The 20811-nt window shown below is 43.7% G+C and overlaps 1 protein-coding gene across 1 annotated transcript in view; it reads right to left on the reverse strand.

The window, feature by feature from the left end:
- The window catches only part of LOC139050636 (lysosomal aspartic protease-like), a 28409-nt gene extending 14528 nt beyond the window's left edge, over positions 1–13881 (reverse strand). Inside the window, exons 1-3 of the mRNA XM_070527226.1 lie at positions 13610–13881; positions 11950–12049; positions 10413–10530 (exon numbers count right to left, since the gene is read on the reverse strand). Coding sequence (XP_070383327.1) covers positions 10413–10530; positions 11950–12049; positions 13610–13668 — 277 coding nt within the window. The 5' untranslated portion in view covers positions 13669–13881. The remainder of the gene's footprint in view (positions 1–10412; positions 10531–11949; positions 12050–13609) is intronic.
- Between the last annotated feature and the right edge of the window lie 6930 nt (positions 13882–20811).

A 20811-nucleotide genomic window follows, 5' to 3' on the forward strand; every position in this document is an offset into this window, starting at 1 on the left:
TGGGGGATTGGCCAAGAAATGGGTGGATTATTCCAAAATAATATAGAGCATAAATTTCCTAATAGCTATGCGAATAGCACTGAATAGGTTTGAATTGCCGGCTAAAATAAAATCAGGAAGGTGCTGTTGAAGGAGGAATAATTAATTTAAAAGTAATAAAAAATAGAATTTAGCAGGACATTCATTTAGATTCTGTAAGGAATGTTTGGACAGCGAAGCATGCATCCCTGTGGCTGAATTCCAAAGTGGACGCCCCGAAGAAAAGAATTGCAGGTTCTATCAAGTCCAGGCCAATTCTTCGAAAAGGTATCTCCAACATTCTTTTTCTTAACGCCGCAGAGCGGCGGCAAGAAAGAAGAAGGTGCTGTATCGTCTCCTCTTTTTCACAAAAAGAACTAAGGGGAGAGGGAACCAAGCCCGACCTGTATCAATTGAAATTTAGGGAGGGAATGCGGCAGCGTAATTTCGTGAGGCAGACCGCAAGCATCTTTGTGTAACAAGATTCGCTATGCCAGGGAAATGCCAGGTGTTTATACTCTGGAGAAGCTGTCAAATGTGGGTTTCTGGGTTTCTGTGGGTTTCAAATGTGGTTTCTGTCAAATAGCAGTTTCTGTATCCTGTTCATTACTGTTTCTGAGTGAGGTATCGTGACTCCTCTTGGTACTGTATACAGGTCAGCTTAGAATTTTTCCGCTGCTTTTACAGTAACTTCGAGATTGCTGATGATATTCCCCTGTATATCGTTTAGTGCATACACCATGGTTTCTCCTATGCCAGGTTTCTTTTTTACTGACTTCAGGCTGCGTTCATTTTTCATGGCTTCTTCAATGTTTCTCATGTTATAGTTTCGAATAACAGTTATTTTCGCCTTGTTGATCAGTTTTGACAGTTCCGCGAATTGCGTAACGCTGTGCGGCCGCCAGTCCCATACAACCGCGTAAAGCGCAGGACTCTGCGATTCTAGACGTACTGCGCTCACCGCGAAAGGTTAGAAAAAACACGAGGCGAGCCGTAACTCAAGGAAATAATGAGGGAAAGGGAAAAGTTAATAAGCACAGCAGAGAAGTGGCTATGTGATGCGGTTCGACCGATAACTGTAGAAGCGTCATTTAAAACAAGTAATTGTTCTCAACTTCCGGCGGCGTTTTCTCTACTTCCTTTTTCAATAAAAAGATGTTGATCCATAAATAGTCTCATAAACAACGCTTAAGTTTTTTATTATTTGCTTCTCCTTGCAGTTTGGTTGTTGCCTTGGCTCTGTCCCTTAGTATATCGCTTAACTTCTCAACTCCTTGCGATTTTTCTTTCCAGTTGCCAATTTTGCACGAAAAGTGCTATACAGTTAGGGAAAATCAGACGAGGTAATGGGCGACAGTCATCTTGCTTATGGGTTTGAGGCTTATTAACGCGATAGCGTTAAGAGCTCGTGTCGCAGAAAAGCCGGTGTCGTCGGCGTCGGTGTCGGCGTCGGCGTCGGCGGCGTTGACCGTGAGCGATAAATCACGGCAGGCGCTTCATAAATAAAAAGCAACTTCCAAGATTGGCCCGGTGGGAATCGAACCCAGGTCTCCGGAGTGTGAGACGGAGACGCTACCACTCAGCCACGAGTTCGATGCTTCCAAGCGGTGCAAACGCGCCTCTAGTGAATGCGGTGTTGCCTTCGAAACGAGCCGTAGAAAGTTATACTGCGGTGTATATCGGTAATTATGAACATGTAACGTACAGAAGTCACAATTACACGAGTTGCGAAGTGCGTTTCCGCTGCATTTCTTCTGCGCTTTCCGCACACGCAGAGCCATCTTGCGGCAAACACAGAAGACCCCCTCCTCTCAATGTACGGCGCTGCCCCGACAGGAGGCGCGCCGCGCGCGCATTGGGACCGCTGCCAGGCGCGTCGCGGGACTCCCTCTCCCCTGACGATGCTTCGCCGTGCTTCCGGTTTAGATTACTATCTATCTCTCTGCCCGTGCCGATCACGACGTTTGGCTGGCGTAGATCGTTTCCCCTCCGAGACACCGAGTTCTTTGGTTCGTTTCGTTCGCTCAGGCGCACGTTTCGTTGCCGCGCCCAACGCTGCGTTGCTCGACTCTCACCGCGTGATAGGTGGGCGCTAAGTCCGATGCGGGGCGCATCGTAAGTGATTGCTGTGCCGTAGCGCATTGTCATATACCCCTTGGCGGGTCGACGGGAACGCTGTCGCGTCCCACTCTTGAAGGCGAAGCTTAAGCGTCCTCCAATTTTTGCAGGGTTTCATGATGGACGCTCTTTCACATTATTTTATTTCCCACCTTATCTAACCCATACCACGTGTATATGGTTCCGGGCATCTGCCAGCGTCGCGGCGAGCTGTAACTCAAGCAAATAATGAGGGAAAGGGAAAAGTTAAACGCAATTGGCGTTTTCCTCGGCCGCAACCGTTCCATGAGAGTACAGACCAGCTGAGTAACAGCCGCATCCCTCTCCTGGTCCCAGGATCAGCCTAAACAAAGAAGGTTAAACTAACAAAAGCAACAGCTATGCGCGCGATGGTTGAATAGATGGTGACAACTGAACGCATCGCGAGTTGATCGCGCGGGTGCGGAATCTATGAAAATCCTGGCCTTCACATTACAAAAGGTGCCGATAACTACCGCCGTCTAAAAGGAGTGAAAAAGGCAGCATAATGCTGACCGATGAACAGCTGTCAAGTCTCATTATTGATCCGGTGGCGCTATGGGAATGTGTGAGGAGTGGTGGCGTGGGTGGGGAGGGGAGGGGTGTGCCACTTGATTTGGGGGGGGGGGGCGGGCCCCCCTGGGCCCCCCTTGGGTACGTGCCTGCCCGACGCCAAGACCAAACTGACACGCCAGACAAAGAACCACGCGACAATACGCATATTTATTTACGATGCATACTTTGAAGTTCATTTGCGTCTACGGTTTCATAGAGAGGAGCACGGAGAAATGTTCCGTGGGCAGCTTGTCGAGCCCATATGCCTCTACATCATGGCCTGGCATGTCGACATGTTTTCGTCATGTGGTAAAATGTCTAAGGGCACGAAATACTAATACATAAAGAAGTCGTCTTTAATAAACTGAAGTCCCTTGTAAGGCAATTAAAATATAAACATATTTCAATGATTCCTACGCGCTTTAAGTATGCGCGTTTAGGAAAGCATCTAAAGAAAACATATTCCTATCAAATGCACGTGCTGGAAGCTACCTGAGCCAAAGCTCATATAAAAAATGTACTAAATGTTGTAAAACAAAACAGGGCATACAAAACTCTTTATATCAAGGTAGAAGAAACCAGGAGTAGGCAAGAATCAGATGTACACGTTCAGAGACAAAGCCGGCAATATGATTACTAATATAGATGAGATAGTTCAAGTTGCTGAGGAGTTCTATACAGATTTATACAGTACCAGTGGCACGCACGAAGATAATGTGAGAGAAAATCATATAGAGGAACTTATAATCCCAGAAGTAATGCCGGAAGAAGTAAAGAACTCCTTGGGAGGTATGCCAAGGGGGAAGGCAGCTGGGGAGGATCAGGTAACAGCAGATATTTTGAAGGATGGTGGGCACATTGTTCTGGAAAAACTGGCCTGCCTGTATACACAGTGCCTCATTACCTCTAGCGTACCGGAATCTTGGAAGAACGCTGACATAATCCTGATCCATAAGAAAGGGGACGCCAAAGACTTGAAAAATTATAGACCGATCAGCTTACTGTCCGTTGCCTACAAAGTATTTACTAAGGTAATGGCAATTCGAACCAGGAAAACCTTAGACTTCCGTCAACCAAAGGACCAGGCAGGATTCCATAAAGGCTACTCAACAATAGACCATATTCACACTATCAGTCAGGTGATAGAGAAGTGTGCGGAATTTAAGCAACCCTTATATATAGCTTTCATTTATTACGAAAAAGCGTTTCATTCAGTCGAATCCTCATCAGACATGGAGGCATTACGTAATTAGGGTGTAGACGAGCCATAGGTAAATATACTGAAAGATATCTATAGCGGCTCGACAGCCACCGTAGTCCTCCATAAAGAAAGTAACAAAATTCCAATAACGAAAAGCGTCAGGCAGGGAGATACGATCTCTATAATGCTATTGACAGCGTGTTTACAGGAGGTATTCAGAGACCTAGAGTGGGAAGAATTGGGGATAAGAGTTAATGGAGAATACAATAGTAACTCGCGATTCGCTGATGATATTGCCTTGCTTAGTAACTCAGGAGACCAATTGCAATGCATGCTCACTGACCTGGAGAGACAAAGCAGACACGGGTGGGTCAAAAAATTCATCTGCAGGAAACTAAAGTAATGTTTAACAGTCTCGGAAGAGAACAGCAGTTTACGATAGGTAGTGAGGCACTGGAAGTGGTAAGGGAATACGTCTAATTAGGGCAGGTTGTGACCACTGATCCGTATCATGAGACGGAAATAATCCGACGAATAAGAATGGCCTGCGGTGCGTTTGGCAGGCATTCTCAGGTCATGAACAGCAGGTTGCCATTATCCCTCAAGAGAAAGGTGTGTAACGGCTGTATCTTACCAGTACTCACGTACGGGGCAGAAACCTGGAGGCTTGCGAAAAGGGTTCTACTTAAATTGAGGACGATGCAACGAGCTATGGCAAGAAGAATGATGGGTGTAACGTTAAGGGATAAGAAAAGAGCGAATTGGGTGAGGGAACAAACGCGAGTTAATGACATCTTAGTTGAAATCAAGAAAAAGAAATGGGCACGGGCAGGACATGCACAAACGACCTCTATCTTCGTTATTTCATCGTCACTTCGTCGCGATATAAGCGCCTTTCTGCCAGCGTATTATGTCATTGTCTCCGCCGTCGAAAACACGCCATCGTAGTCATGCCGTCATGCTCCTCCCGTCATGGCCATATAATCTTCACCATGCGTTCATTGTCATACTGTCGTCAGCAACCCAGCTTCTTCATGTCAATGTCCTCATGACGTGGGCATCATACCAGTGATGCCATCTCACTGCCGTCACGCCGACATTGTCACTGCATCATCTCCATGTCACCGTCATTCTTCCAGCATTGTAACCTCATTGTCATCACGCAGTCGTCGTCAAGCCATCACACCCATCGAGTCCTGGCCATATTGATTATCTTTTCAAGCTTCTACTATGGGATGACTGCAGAAGATAACGCTGGGAGTGCGGTGTTACTTTAGACCATTAGTGACGTGTGACAATACACTGCACGCGCCGCTGGCCGAAGCAGACGGCGTGCTCCTTGCATAATCGTATGCCATCATCGTGATTCCTGCAGCAGGATGGCAAGAACTTGGTTTATTGAACGAAACCTCTCGCTACGGCGGTTGGTTAATGAATTAAGGACAAAAGGTAAAGTGATAACCAGACGACGACGAACTGAGACACAAACGAAATACGCGGGCGCCAACTTCGAACAGTTTTTTTCATAAGAAACTACGCAATTTTACACATAAAATATAAGGGCAAACAAATTACACTAAAAATATCAAGAACAATTGTGTTAAGACCTAACACCCGGTCTCGAGCCAGTGATCATCAGAGTGGATAACAATGGCACTGAAGGGACGTGAATTGAACTATCAAGGCAAGCACGTAGGAATACGCGTGAATTTCCGGTGCAGACCACATTGCAAACCAAATAGGGCAGCAGCATGTTCTAAAATTCGCGACTATTACCGGTTATCTTTTATGAATGGCATTGCTTTGTCCCTTATTGCTAGTGATGGCGTGCTAACGCACTTAGTGTCTGCTCTTTTGATAAGCAGCACCTCGATCATATCCCTGGCACTGCTGCCTCTTGCTTTCATTAGACAGATAGTTTCGTGCAGGAGTGGCGCAAAACACCAGCGCTTGATATGGTCTCTCAAGTGACCACCCATACGGCGTAATAAGTGTGATAATAATAGGCTTGTAGCTTTCTTCACGAGTAAGACACATTAGTCAGAGGGCCCGCTTAGAGTGATTGTATCCGAGAAAGGTGCTTTACTTGGCAAGAAGACGTTCGAAGTTTCCTGCAACGCATCCTTACCGTTCTGGTCGTACAGGAAACTTTGTTGGTACGTAGCCCGATAGATCTACTTCACGATCGAGAAGAAGGCAAGCTAGCAATCACCAGTGGTTTTTCGATTGACGTGCGCCAATTTCTTTTATTCCGTACCTCAGCTTGGCTTGTTTAACGCAGTTGTGAAACTATAGAAGCGACTGTCGCAGTTTGCTTCCAGAACAATACGGCAATCAATTCTGATCAGTTTTTAGAGATTTGCCTAGTCTACGCACTGCCCACCATTACGTATTTTACCCGCTGCTATAATCGATTTATTTAATTAACTATTTATTTTTTACACTTTTCACCATAACCATAACGCCATAACCATAACCATAACGCGTTGCGTTTGGGGGCGGGGGGGGGGGTGCATGGATCACAACATAACACAAATAGCCATTAATTGTTGTTCAAGGCTTGTGATAAAACCAGAATATAGCACGCCATTTATGCGAAATCATACAGAATATACAAACATTACCACAAACATACATACTAAACAATAGAAAAACTTCGGGAGAATACTTCTGTTCGTGTAGACATTATCGATGCCGATGTTATCATATGGAATGGAGAAAGAGTTCATTACTGGTTTTGCTAACGATATCGTCTCGGAGGCGGTTCCATACTTGCATTCTTTTTACAAAGAATGCACTACCAGAATTGTGTATTTTGAACGGGTAGTCTAATATTTTCGGAAATTATCTCGACGAAGCGAGACGTACGTCTGTTCTGGGAGGTATTGGTGGAGAATAATGTATTTATTATTATGATAGTTACTATGAAGATATTTAAACCGCAGTTGCTTTCTTCTTATTGGTAATGGCACCCATCCCAACGTACTTTTTATTTCGGAAATACTTGGAAATATTTATACCTATTACTTACAGATCTAGCTGCTTGATTTTGCACTTTTTTCCGTTCTTTCAATTAGGTACTCCTTATGAGAGTCCCAAAAAACACGATCATATTCTAGAATGAATCGTACATACAAACAGTAAGGGCTTGTTTTACGGTTGATGAAGCCTGCTTAATGTTCCTTCGTACAGAATACACCATCTTACTTGCCCTTGTCACTAAAACTTCTTTGTGGTTATTCCACTTATGGCTGTCAGAATCATTGAACTGTTAATGGTATAGTTTGTTTCTAATCTATGGATACGTTTGGTGAATGCTATGCGGCAGCATTTGCGGACGATCTGGCTCATTTTCCGTTGCGATGTCGGGCGCAAGTCTCTCTGCAACGTTTCAGCATCTCTCCGTGATTTAATGGCAGAGGACACATCTTGAACGATGCTATTAACAAAATTTAAGAACAGCAGCGGTCCTAATAGGCTCTCTTGTGGCACACCAGACGTCATGGTTACCGCAGATGATTTTGAGGCGTTAATAACTACACTTTGTTGGCAACCGTGTAAGTAATTTTTTTTTATCGAAATAATAACTTTAAGGCTTGCTTTGCAGAAAGCATCGCAAATTCTAATAGGCTATGTGGTACGGTGTCGAAAGCTCTACGGAAACCATGAAACATTGCATCCACATGGGGATTAATGTCTTAAGAATGTAAAATGTAATGCTCAAATTCGACTAGCTACGTAATGCATGAGCGTCCATACCTAAAACCAAGCTGAGATACTGCGAAGAAGCTAATTGAATCAAGATATTAGATCATTTCACTGTAAATGATGGGCAAAATAGCCTAGAGCAAATTGCTTTCAGCGAGATGGGCCTGTCATTTTCGACGTTTTTTTTTGTCACCTCATTTGTATACCGGCATGACGTTTTCAACTTTCCAATCATGTGGAACAATTCCAGTATTAGGCGTTATTTCACACATAATGCTCGAATAATCTTCAATAATACTATGATATTTTTGGAGAACAACCAGCGATAATCCATCAGGACCAGCTGCCTTTGATGTATCTACCTGTCGTAGCAAGCAGTCAACATCATTACCATCAATCTGAAAGTTTGTCATTGAAGGCTGGGCAAATGGGACTGCTGTCATCTCGTCAAGTGTATTTTCAGCAAAAACTGATTTTAACTATTCGTTCTAAACATCCGCTTTTTCTTGATCAGCGCTTATAATTTTATCCTGCATACTCAAAGCAGGAACGCTCATATCGTCTTTCCTATTGTGCTTGAAGTATTTCGAGAATGCTTTCGGAAAAGCGGGTATATGCATCGCCTCTTCGTAGCTCTGGTTGGGCGCGCTATTTATTTTTCATTCGTTCACAAATGCATTTACACCAAAATCACCCATTGTAATGCAGTTAGGATTTATAAGTATGTGGTTGAATATCTTGGGCTAATAAATCTAACTGACACAAGCCTTGACGTTGCCTGGGAAAAATCAACAAACACCTTCTTGGCAGAATCCGGCAGACTAGGTTTCAGCTAGCAATTGCAACAGGATAACTCAATTCAATTCCTTCAATTCACTTCAAGCCTCACAAAGGTACACGTGTGCTGGATGCATAACTCAAGGACAACGAAAAGCCTTCTACCAGTATAGATCGCACATTATTAACTGGTCAAGAAGGGAGTATCTAAGATATGCCCCAATTCCGCATTAATGAAGTCATGCGAGCAAAATCTCGTTACAGGTTTTAGGAATCAAATTAGCTTCTTGAGGAAAACTCGATTTCCGAAACAGATGATATTGCGGGTTGCGCAAAAGCGTACTGCAGAAGATAACACGCGCACAGAAAAGTGCGGGAGCCAAAGAAACAGATGAATACGCTCGTAATACCGTAGGTACATCAGCTGTCACACAATGTGAAGAAGGTCGCAGTCAGATACAATGTGCGCACTGTGTTTTTCACTCCGTGGAAAGTGGCCAAGGTTTGCCCTTTGATGGCGAATAAGCTGCCGGTTGCATGCTTGAAGAAGCCCACCACACTGATTGTGTTAGCGATCTGGTTTACAATATTTCCATACGCTGGGGCAGGGTGTATAGTGGGTAAGCCAAACGGTGCTTCTACGATCGTACGAGAGAACACCGGTTTGCAGTTAACAGCAACATGGGGGGGGGGGGGGCACTTGGCAGACTACTGCAAGCGCTATGGTTGTCTGCCAGTTCTGGACCAACCAATCTTTCTAAGGAAAGCAAGAAACCACACTAAAATTGAGGTAATCGATGCGTTCTTAACAAAAAGGGAAGGCACTACGTTTGTTAGCATGCCATCACAAGAAGTATCGAACAATGAAATGTAATTTATAAAAGGTAGCCTGTAATCACCGGAAAGATTAGAACGTGCAGCTGCACCATTTGGTTTTCTACTCGGTTTACGCCTGTAATGCGCATGCGCCTGCCTTGGTAGTTAAGTTCAGGTCACTGCAGTTACGTTGTTATCCACTCTGGTGATCGCAGGCTAACGATTGGATGTTAGCTCCTACCACCCTTATTAGCTGATTTTTACTATGATTAATTTGCACCTTGTGTCATGTATGAAACGGCGTGGTTTATGGCGAATAAACATTTGGAAGTTGGTACCCGTATGCCTTGTGTTTCTCGCATTGCATCTTCGTCTGCTTAGCGCCGCACCTGTTCTCCTTACGTCAGGGGTGTATTGACAGGCACAAGGTTCCTAATGGACACGTATGCGAAATGCAATATCGCGACAATAATCGCCTGCGGCGTCAGATAGCGTCACAATGCAGTTTGGCATGAACACCCAGATAGTCGACGAGTAGTGGCAGGCTTTGATCTCACGGCCGAGCTGCGTGATTGGAAGGTAACTTCAGCGCTCGCCGTGGTTCCGACCAACAGCACATGACAGACGAAACGCGCCTCTCGCATCGTTCTCTGTTCTAAAGAGGCGCGCACATTTCTTCCCAGACATTATAGAGGGAAGCTTGGGAGTGCATCTCGGTCAATACACGCATTATGCTCGGTGCGTTATGGTGGTTGCAATAGAGCGTATCGTTACATTGTCTCAACGCCAACTGCAGTGACGTCGACATTCATCGGGAGATGGGTTCCGCCAGTTTTTTTGCTTATCAAGGCGCAACAATTTGCGAGTGCGCACAATATTGTGCACAAACAATTTATTCGCATCTGCTAGCCACCGAGAGTTGCTTTATTAAAAAATAGATATCCGCGGCAACGACAACTGTGCCAGGGTAACTGTTAGAGAAGCAGCATTGCTCATTGTATGATCTCGAGCTCGGGAAAGAAGCTAGCTCTTTCATTCGACAAGTTATTTTGTTGAAGAAGTCATTTGTTGAAGAAGAAGCGTACTTTTACAGTTCAGCTACAACGGGTCTTATGTGAAAGAAAGAGGCCATTATAAAAAAAGCTCCATCAAAATATTTGTTTAAGCGTATTGTTTTAACGCTGCAGCAAAATATACTTACCACATTGTGCCTTGCTGCAACCAACTGAAGGCAGCCATGTAACATTAGAATTTGTGTCGAAGACAACATTGAAAGTTTGCGGTGGTGTTCCGATACTGATGACCCCGTAGTATTGATTCTGTAAAGTGTGGCAAAGCAACTTTTCAATTATATAGGTGAACCAATATTAAAGTCTAAATGGTTATACATTGTCTTCGCATTAGTCCCCTTCGACATATATTACATGTTTGAAGATATTGATAAAATTCAACGTTTTTGATGATTCTGTGCCTAAAACTACTGGGAAAACATCGACGATATTGCAAAATACCTTATAAAAAATAACTATGACTTCGTGTGCAAGTTCGTGTTTGTACCAGTTGCCAATAATCGAAGGCTCCACGCGACGCGCTACCGCCGGATGTCTGCGTGGACGTTGCACTTGCCGTACTTCAGACCAGGTCGCTATTGACCCTTATGGACGGCTTCCTTCCACCGCTCCTCAGAGCAGGAGATTCTCCGTTAGCCTCAGCCAGCTCACGCGCCACGCTGAGAGTGTAGCTCTAATCGCATCAACCGCAAGAGAAGTTGCTTTCTTCATGCTATGCAACTTAGTTTTTCGGCAGGATGTTCCCCATAAACTTTTGAGCTACACAGAATCTGCGTTCTTGTACTATGGTATTGAAGCATTGAACGTATACCGTATGCAAGCACTGTACGTCTACCACATATTTCATGGCACGTCGACCCTACACCCGTCAACAAGCTAGTTATTTACCGGAACGCTTCAATCCTCACACTAGACAATGTGCACTGCATATGACCAGACGAACTGACAAACCGTCCTCCCTTTCGTTGCATACGTGTACAACCCCCGTACGCAAGCGACCAGCCGCTCCTTGCTTTTTTCGCATTGTATGAAGGCGAGCAATCGTGCCTGCTGAACACTTTGCTTTCGTACAGGCCTGACTCCACATTATATGCACACCTGTTGCTGTGTCTCCAAGTAAGCGGAGTTCTGTGCACATCTCAGCCGTTGATTAACGACACACAACAATGGTCGACAAGAACTGTGACAAGACGGTGACCGGCTTCATCCTGCTTTCTCTACCTGTGCCCTCGGTTAGCTTCAAGTTTAACCGAACAGTGGTGCGCTTTCTAGTAAACTGCTTGGCCGATATTGAAGCCTTACCGCATAGTCACCCTCTCCTCGTCCATGAAATGGGATGTCCAGCCTATGACACCAAGCCCTGATCTATTTCTTCGAAGAATAAAGATTGCCTATGTCAGTCGCCTTAAGCCAGACTACGACCTAGCTATATTAACTACGCGTTGATCAGGATGGTTCTCCTTTTCCCCGTGTGCCAGTGTAGAGAAGAAAGCGGCGGAACCCAGTTTGCGGGCGCTACGCGCAAGGATGAAGCTCGTGCTCGCTTGGGTTCAGACTGGCTTGTGAGGCCCTTTCACCAATTTGCCTTTGTGCATGTAAACCGTGTAACACAAGAAACAAAGTAAATCTGAGTAGCGCTTTTGTGAAGAGCACTTTATGTATACTCACATTGCTCCTTTTCAGAGGTATAGTCACGACGGCACCAGGTTCCCATTGGTTCGCGCTGTAGTTATGTCCTCTGATTATTACTTCATTGCTCTGTCGAGGCCTGGGGACGAAGGCAAATAATATAGAAATGCTGGTATGTTAAATACAGAGTTTATCGGAGGCGATCTCAAGCAGAACTGTAGAATAACAAGGGTTCATTATTTATATTTTATTTTATTATTTAGATACTTCTTTCGTTTGCTTGCGATTGTAACTTATGAGAAATGACAGCTTGTGGTTAAACATGTGGAAAGCAGAAAATTGGCACCATGACCACAAAGGAGAGATGAAGCATCCAGAAGAACATATTTTAGCACCCCACATAATCACATATACGTATCAGGAGGTTGGGATCGGATGGTGCTCTACCTCACGAGAAACTGCTAGATATAAAAGTGTATGTGTGTGTGTGTGTGTGTGTGTGTGTGTGTGTGTGTGTGTGTGTGTGTTACGGGAGATGTGGCTGGGCGAATAGATAAGAACGAAGAAGGGGTCAGGTGGTTGCTGGGAACGATCGGCACCCATGTCGTGAATCAAATCGGCATAATTGGTTCCGCAAACATTTCAGTGTTGCAAAATGGTGGCTGAGGTGGAATTACGCATGGTACGTAGTGTGAAGGGAGCGAAATTTTAAGTCTGATTAGAGGCATACTCGAAATCTGGAGCCGTCAGCATTAGGAGCTGCTAAAGTTTCTTCGGACTTCTTATGTTGTGCCCGCCTGACCTTTCATATACCTGACAGCGACAATGTCGTCACACAAGACGAAGCAATAAAAACATTGATGGGATGTCTCGCATTACGACCAGTAAAACAGCGCTAAACAACAGGACGAGGATAGGGACACAGACACCAGCGATGACTAACAACCAAGTGCCTTTATTCTTTAGGTCAGCATATAAATACTTCATCGCTATCGCGAAGCACAGAATCAACAGAATTCAGCATGCACAGGGGAGAAAAATACAATAATGCGAGAGGAAGGCAATCTCTTTCGGAAAGAGCGATAGAGGGAAGGCTTACACCCGCTTCTCCGCTAACATGAATGTGGAACGCTTCGTAAATAAGACGTGTGCGCTTATCGCCGTATATTGGCAGGTAGGTCACATTCGCTATATTAAACTTAAATTATGAAGCGTTACGTGCCGAAACCAATTTCTGATCGTGAGGCACGCCGTGGTGCAGGACTCTGGAAATTTCGGCCACCTGGGGTTCTTTAACGTGCACCTAATTCTAAATACCACGGATATTTTCGCATTTCGCCCCCAAACAATCGCTGTATGACGTACTGTCATATTGTGTAGAATCTTCTGAGTGTTGCTGTATTTTTTCAAATTTTCCTACATGAAACAGTTATTATTTACAGTTATTATTTAATAGGACGTGCAAGCAGAGCTTTGTGAAGAAATAATTTAATCTTGCCTGTCAGAACACGACGAAGCCAATAAAGCCCACCACACGTTCGTGATAGATCAATGAGCTCATGCGAGAACCTTCAGCGTGCTTAACGTTTGTTTGGCCGCAATCGCGAAAAATTTGTACGTGATTCAAAAGCAGAACAGTTCTGTGGTTTCACGAAACCCATTAAAGTATAAAAGAAAGCTTCGATTGAAAGTTACTTACCTCGTATCACCGGATGCCGCGCTGAAGAGCGCGAGGAACGTTACGGCATAGAAATTCATTGCGTCAATCAAAAGCTGCTCCAAGATAAGGTTGATTTCGTTTCACGGAGAGTATACTTGCTTGTGCGAAGTTGTTGAGCCTCTGTGTGCAATTACGAGCGCGCTAAGTTGGCGCGCTATTAGGCAGACGCTGGCCAGGCGCTTAGGTCAGCGAAGATGGCACTGGCTTCGTTCGCAGCTAGGAAAAAGTGGACGGCCGGGCGGCACGGAAGATTGCACCTAACTGCAACAGCTCCACAACAGCAAGGTGTTGACTACGCGCTTTTATGCTTCTCGCGGCCCAATGTATAAATGACGATTGACGTCACTTCCTACAGTGGAGGGGTCAACAAGGTGCTGTTTTTAGACATATACAAAAGTCAAGAGCCTAGTATGCGGATAACAACATGACAGGTGTCAAGAACGGAGTAGACAGGATTATATTTGGCGATGCAATAAAAACTCTACGTCTATTCACCTGTAGCGCCTGTGACCTGAGTCATGCATTCTTTCACTGTACTTCTGTGAAAACGCTAAAAAAAATTGACTTAAATTCCTTTGCCATCAGGATCGACTAAGAAGAGTAAATATCAATCAGTAGAACTAGATGAACTGCCGATAAGAATAAACTAAGGATATAGTGGGGTAGCAGTGTGTTCTTTTAGTCGCGTTTCTTAGAATCAGTATTGGTCCTTACGACAATTCCGTTGCTTCAGCTATATGTGACGAACAGTGGATATTCCGAGGCTTCATTGCCCTGGCTACGTGTAACGTAGGCCATCAGTGGTATCCATGCCTTTTCACGAAGCAGTCGCTTGCTAAGGTCGCCTATGAGAGTAAATACAAGGCAGTGACTAATATAGAACGACAGACGCAGTGCGACAACGAAGGCATGACGATAATGACATAACAATTCTTGAAATTAGGTATCTATTATTTATGAATACTGCTGTATTGAACGCTGTGTTGAGCACGCAGTTATTTGCGTAGCAGACTTATGTGCAATTTTTCTTATGTCGTCGATTGCCTTGTTAGTCTTATTCTGAGCGGTGACGTGGAGCTCAGCGCCGATCCCAGGCGACCGGCGCCGAAAACAGGCAAACCTGACGAACCCCAAGGAAGCGTATTTAACGCCCTTGAGCCGGCAATGTGTAGTTGTGACAATCCTTCTCTTGTGAAGGTTCTTTGCAATTGAGTTGCTTGACAGAAAAATATGTCACGAGACATATCTGAAATAAAAAATGCTGTGAATACACGTTTCGATGCCTTGGAATTACTTGTGGCTGCTCTCAAAACCTCATGTTCGAAGGCACTGTCGGATCAAGACTAATCAGCTTCGTTCTCAGGCGCTTTGCCTAAAGCGCGCTGTTGCCGAACTAACTGCTAAATATGATGACCTCAAAACCGTTCACGAAGAAATCCCATGATCCTTCATGGCATATAGAGGATACCAACGAGAATCGTAACACAATGCTCTCCAAGGTTGCGAACGTTTTCAGTAGGCCTTCCCTTGACTGTCCGCGTGTCGAACGCTTCCGTAGGTTAGGCATAATGCGGCCGGGGCGTTCTCCCCTATCATTTTGGGAATGTTTGACTCTAGCGATAAGCTAGTGATGCTAAAAACGCTTATAAGCTGGAGAATTCCGGCCTGAAACTTTCCTAACGTCTCGTCCAGAGGACGCGCAGTACGTAAAAAGCTGTGGGTCGCTTTGGTTGAACTGCGGAACGACGGCTCATATAATAAAATGAGGTTCAATCATTTATTTATAGGTATCGTTCACTACAGCTGGGACAGCGCCTCAAATAGTTTATTAATAGCTCCTGCATTTGATTCTATCGCAATATTTCCAAAATTATCAGCTTCACTAGGTTGACAATCTGATCACTCTGCCACAGATCTTCCGCTTCTGCAAGAAGCATAACTGAAAATTTCCGCAGTTTCTCTCGCTAATTTCATCATGTTCTTCTCGTGTTATATGTATCACAGAAAAATGGCGCCATGAAGATATTCACGGCTCATAATTCTCACCTCCTGGTTCTACCAGGAGGTGAGAATTCTACCTCTAAATATCCACCAAGCCCTCCCAATGTAGAATCTATTTGGCGGAAGTTACTAATGCATAAGCAGAATTTAACAATTGGTTATCTTTATAGCTCCCCCTACCCTGATAGCCCTAGTGACTTGTTCGATAACATTTCGCATTTTATACATGACCATAGCCTTGACAGTTCTCAGTTAATCGTTCTTGGTGACGTTACCATTCCCGGCATTCACTGGCCTTCCCTTACATATTGCGTCACTAGTGCCTCTGTTTGTAGATATTTAATAACGTTTTCTTTGTCTTTTAAACTGATACAATTAGTTGATAAGAATACGCGGCAGAACTCCGTACTTAGTGTTTATCAGTGACAGTGTTGTTCCCTGAGGTTTTATATATGATATCCTGGAAATAATCTGAGACCATAATGCAGTTCTCATACACATTAACTGTCCTATTCCACGGGAACTCTTTAGCTATTCCACATTTCATAATTTTAAGAAGGCTGAAGATATGTCTATGACTGATACTCTGGCAGATAACTTTGACCATTATTTGTTACTCAGTACCGGATGTCATGTTGACAGTCTTGTTGATTGTTTAGAGACGTGAGTGAAATATTGCACTAGTAATTACGTTCCATCTAAAACAAAAAAAGATAATTTATAACGTTCCTTGGAATAACCAGGTTATCTTGAACAAGTCACGCCGTGTAGGTAGACTACGTAAATAAAAGCATTCTAATTCTGCACTGTGCGTTCCTTTTGAAAAAGCCAAGGAGGAATTTTCTGCTCGTAAAATAAATGCTAAATATCCCATTTTTCAGTGCAACTACCTATATTACTTAAATCAGCTACCTGTACTACTTGAATCAAATCCTCGCAGATTTCGGACATCAATTTTACATAGCCCAATGTGCAGTACCTCTTTGAAGATTAATGACGCTATTACTAACGATGCCACCGTAGTTTCGAATACTCTTAACTAGTATTTCCAATCTGTTTTCACCCTCAATAATAATGTAGTTCCAAAGGCGAGGTATGATGCGCAAACTAATTAATTAGACGCTATGGTAATAGGTTTTCATGGTGTCTTACACCTAATATTAAAACCCCATACTAAAAAGTGTACCGGTTCAGACGGAATCCCGAATTATTTCTTTGTAAGGTACTTCCTAATTTAATGTATATTGTTCCCACTCCTGCTATAGCCTTACATTGGGCTGCAGTATTTGTAACTGACTAACTAACTAACTAAATAAATAAATAGATAAATGTCTGTGCAGGTGGGTTTACATAATTGTACAGTAACAAATTGATACAGAAATGAAATATATTCAGGCGAAGGCTTCACAACACATATACATAGCAGAAAATTGTTCAGCAATATTATCGCGCGCAAGATCGTAGCAGAATATCAATTTCAGTGAAGGATTTACAAGCACCAAAATCTGGCTCAACACTTACACACAATATAAAACACTAATTATTGAATATGCACCTCAAACAATAACAATAAATCTTTTACAATAACAATAACAATAAATCCAATATATCCGAGAGCCGTTGCTGAGCAGGAGCGGTCGACCCACTACCATTTAGAGCCAGTAGCGCTGAACCCACTAGCGTCTCTCTTCGCTACAATCGCTACACTATCAGCAAGGTTGTTCCATTCGGTTATGCTTCTAGGAAAATAGGAATATTTCTAGCAGTTAGTTGTTGCTAATAATGGTTTTAGTGAGAGAATGTTGCATGCGTGTAGCGTAACCACTGGAATAACAAATTATTCGAGAAGTTCCGATATTTCAGTGCCCGTTCACCTAAAAGAAGAACAATATCAAGCGATAAATACGATTCCTCTGAGTAACTAACGGTAAACCGCTTCTTGTTAGAAGGACCGTGATGGATGGATGTTCATAGGAATTACGGATAAATCTCCTTGTTTTTTTTCGCGTCTTAATTTGTAAATGTTAGCGTTAGAGAAGGGCTCCAAGATTATCACAGCATAATCTAAGAGTGGTCGCGCAACAGCTTTGTAAGCAAGTAGGCGAGCTTCAGGGGTAGGACGCCGTAATGGCCACCTTAAAGATAACACTTTACTAAGAGAATTAGCGGAAGCGGTATCAATACATTTACTCCAAGAAACGTAATTAGAAATTCAGAGGCCCAGATGCCCGCAGCATATGACTCTGGAAAGTGGGTGATCAGTAATACCATGCTGTTAACGGCTGATGATGATGGTACAGCGACATATTGACGATCACGGGTTCAGAACAATGGGTTGGCAATAAGTGTATGACGACTATTTATGATGACGACGGCACGGCGAAAAGCACATGACGAAGCTGGAATGATGGCCATGGCAAGACGACGATGGCATAACAACTGTGTGAGATGGATGCTCAACACCGGCTGTATGATGACGACTCGATGTCGGCGATGCCACTGCAACAGTTGCATTGTTCCGAATGAATGATGACGACATAATTACGGTAGAACCACAAAGAAGCAACGTCGTCGACGGAACGACAAATGCGGTATGACAACAATAGCATGATCACAATGGGGTGCTCAGTTCTCAAATGGTAATGATGGTACGAGGACAGCGTGACGATGACGTCATGACGACAATCACGTGACGACGGCTTTGTGACGACGACGATGTGACGACGATCGCATGAAGTAAGATGAAAATTTATGTATTTTATTGGCACAAGGGTCAGGTGTGGCCCAAGAGAGCCATTCAAAAGACAATGAAATAATTCTCAATAGTAAAACGTGACAAATGTCTGAGTTCTGATTCTGAATAGCGAATCGCAGATGTAACTTGACTTGAGAGAGATTTGAAATTTAGTTGCTGTAAAGTCCGTAAAATGTACAGGAAATCATATACTGACAACAACTAGTGATGCATACTATGAGCATAAAACATCTATTACAAAGGAATTATGATGAAACGTGTGAGTAACGGTAGCATTCCTGCCTTACCAGTGAGCCTTTGAACGCAGGTGCTGGGAGACACGTTCTTTAGCGAAATGCGATCGCAAAAGCGGCCTCAAATGAGAGGATGTGTTACGCATATCTTGGGCTGATAACATGCAATCTACCAATGTCTCATAAAAACGTTAAAAGTGGCTTATTGCCAGAGAGTGAAGAAAGCTTAACTGGTGGAGGGGAATGTGATTTCTACATGCCAGGGCAGAGTGCTTTTTTGATCTTCTACTTCCCGAAACTCTAAGAAAACGTGAACAACCATCAGCGTCTCGCCACATTTAGCTCAGCAGGATCATTACCGGTCACAAAATAGAAGTGAGTGCGGTAGGTGTGGCCTGTGCTAAGATGGCAAAAAACGACCATAGTTTGTGGTGTTTACATTATGAACATATTTTGTCGTGTTTACATTATTGGTGGCCAGTTTACCAGGCTTGGCTTAAAATCGCAGAGTTTAATAATTTATTAGTGTCCCAGGTACGTTTCTGATGGCCAATCAGTTTCTTTTATTTCATTTCATTTTATTACCTTAAATACCCACGAGGGGTATTACATAGGGGGGGGGGGGGGGGTACACATATTTTGGTGAGCAAGTGTTAACGCAGCGAAACATGACTGCTAGCATTATTGGCAAAGTTGAATGAGCACGTGATGGCATTCAAAGGAAGGGATTTAAATCCATGAAAGGGGCAGTTATAGAAGAATTTAAGAATTTTTTTTATTTGCTTATGTGGCTATACATTCGGCAAGCTTATTACCGTCGATGCCGTGTGTCTAGGTACCCAGCATATTATATATTGAGATGCGTAGAAAGCCCTGAGGACATTGATTAACGTTCAGTAATCACAAAATTTTTATTCTTTAGAGAATAAAAATTTAGCTTTGCAGGATGTTTAAGGAACTTGTACATGTTATTCTCTTCTCTAGTTTTATTTCATTGGCGTGCCTAAGAGCCGACAATAGCGTGTAGGCTTCCGTCATATATATGCTTGTTTCCGGATGCGAGCAACCGGATTCCGAGAAGGGCGGGCTAACTGCAGTATAAGCAGCGCCGACATGCGACCTTGATGCATCAGTGTAAAATTCTGGGCACGAGTACATTGACTGAATATCTAGGAAGTGCATTTATACGCACATTTATGGCGTTCTTTCTAACTTTTACAAACGACGTGTCACAATCTGCCAGCTGCCACATCCACGTTGGTACTGGCATGGCTGGAGCCATAAGAGGGTTTTCAATAAGTGAAAAAGGTATTGGTTTGCTGAGATTTCTCACACGCAGTGAAGTGAGTTTTTTGACTGTGGGACGGCTGTGACAAATTGGCGCCCTGGTCGTATCGTTTCCGATTTTGTTACAAAGATGTTCACTGTTAAAGTGTGCCCTCAGGAAATACATAGAATTGGCCAACGAGCTTTGCAGGTGGATTGACCACTCATTGAATTCTACATAGGCACTTTGTACCGGGCTAGTTCGCCGAACTCTTTTGGCGAGGCGTATGGGTGAATGATGAATAAGATCAACCATTTTTAGCGCACTAATTGTAGTAGACTGATGCACCGTAGTACCATAGTCTAAAAGCTATCTTATCAAAGTGTTCTAGAGAATCATTAAGCATCTTCTGTCACTACCACAACTTGTGTGCTAGACAATGACGCCCAAGTATTTGAGTTCTTTGTTCACATGGATGTGCCCTCCTTGCATTGCGTTATTGAGATCAGTGAGCAGCCCTCTTCTTCTTCAAAGGACGCATGATCTTCTATGTAGATTGACCTTGAAACCGATTCAGAGGCTAAGTTCCGAATCAACTTTGCGCTTCTCTTCTTAACGGCACGTTTTCCCAATAATTCTGCACAGCAAAGATCAGTGACTATCCACCTTTGCCATCAGTAAACTTTCTGGCGATGGATCCCATTACCCACCACCCAGCAGGCATCCGTGCCAGAATTTCGAAGATAAAGCAGTCATCGTCGTGTGACATTGATGGCATCAATACCAAGTTGGCGTTAATTCCAGTGGCATCGATGGTACTAATACCATGTTGATAATTCCAAGTTAATTCCAATTCCAATATTACGAATACAAAGTACAGCTTAGGTCAGATACGTTAAGGAGTTCAACAAGGATCAATACTTGG

The sequence above is a fragment of the Dermacentor albipictus genome, chromosome 10, assembly GCF_038994185.2.
Source record: "Dermacentor albipictus isolate Rhodes 1998 colony chromosome 10, USDA_Dalb.pri_finalv2, whole genome shotgun sequence".
NCBI classification, from domain to species: Eukaryota; Metazoa; Arthropoda; class Arachnida; order Ixodida; family Ixodidae; genus Dermacentor; species Dermacentor albipictus.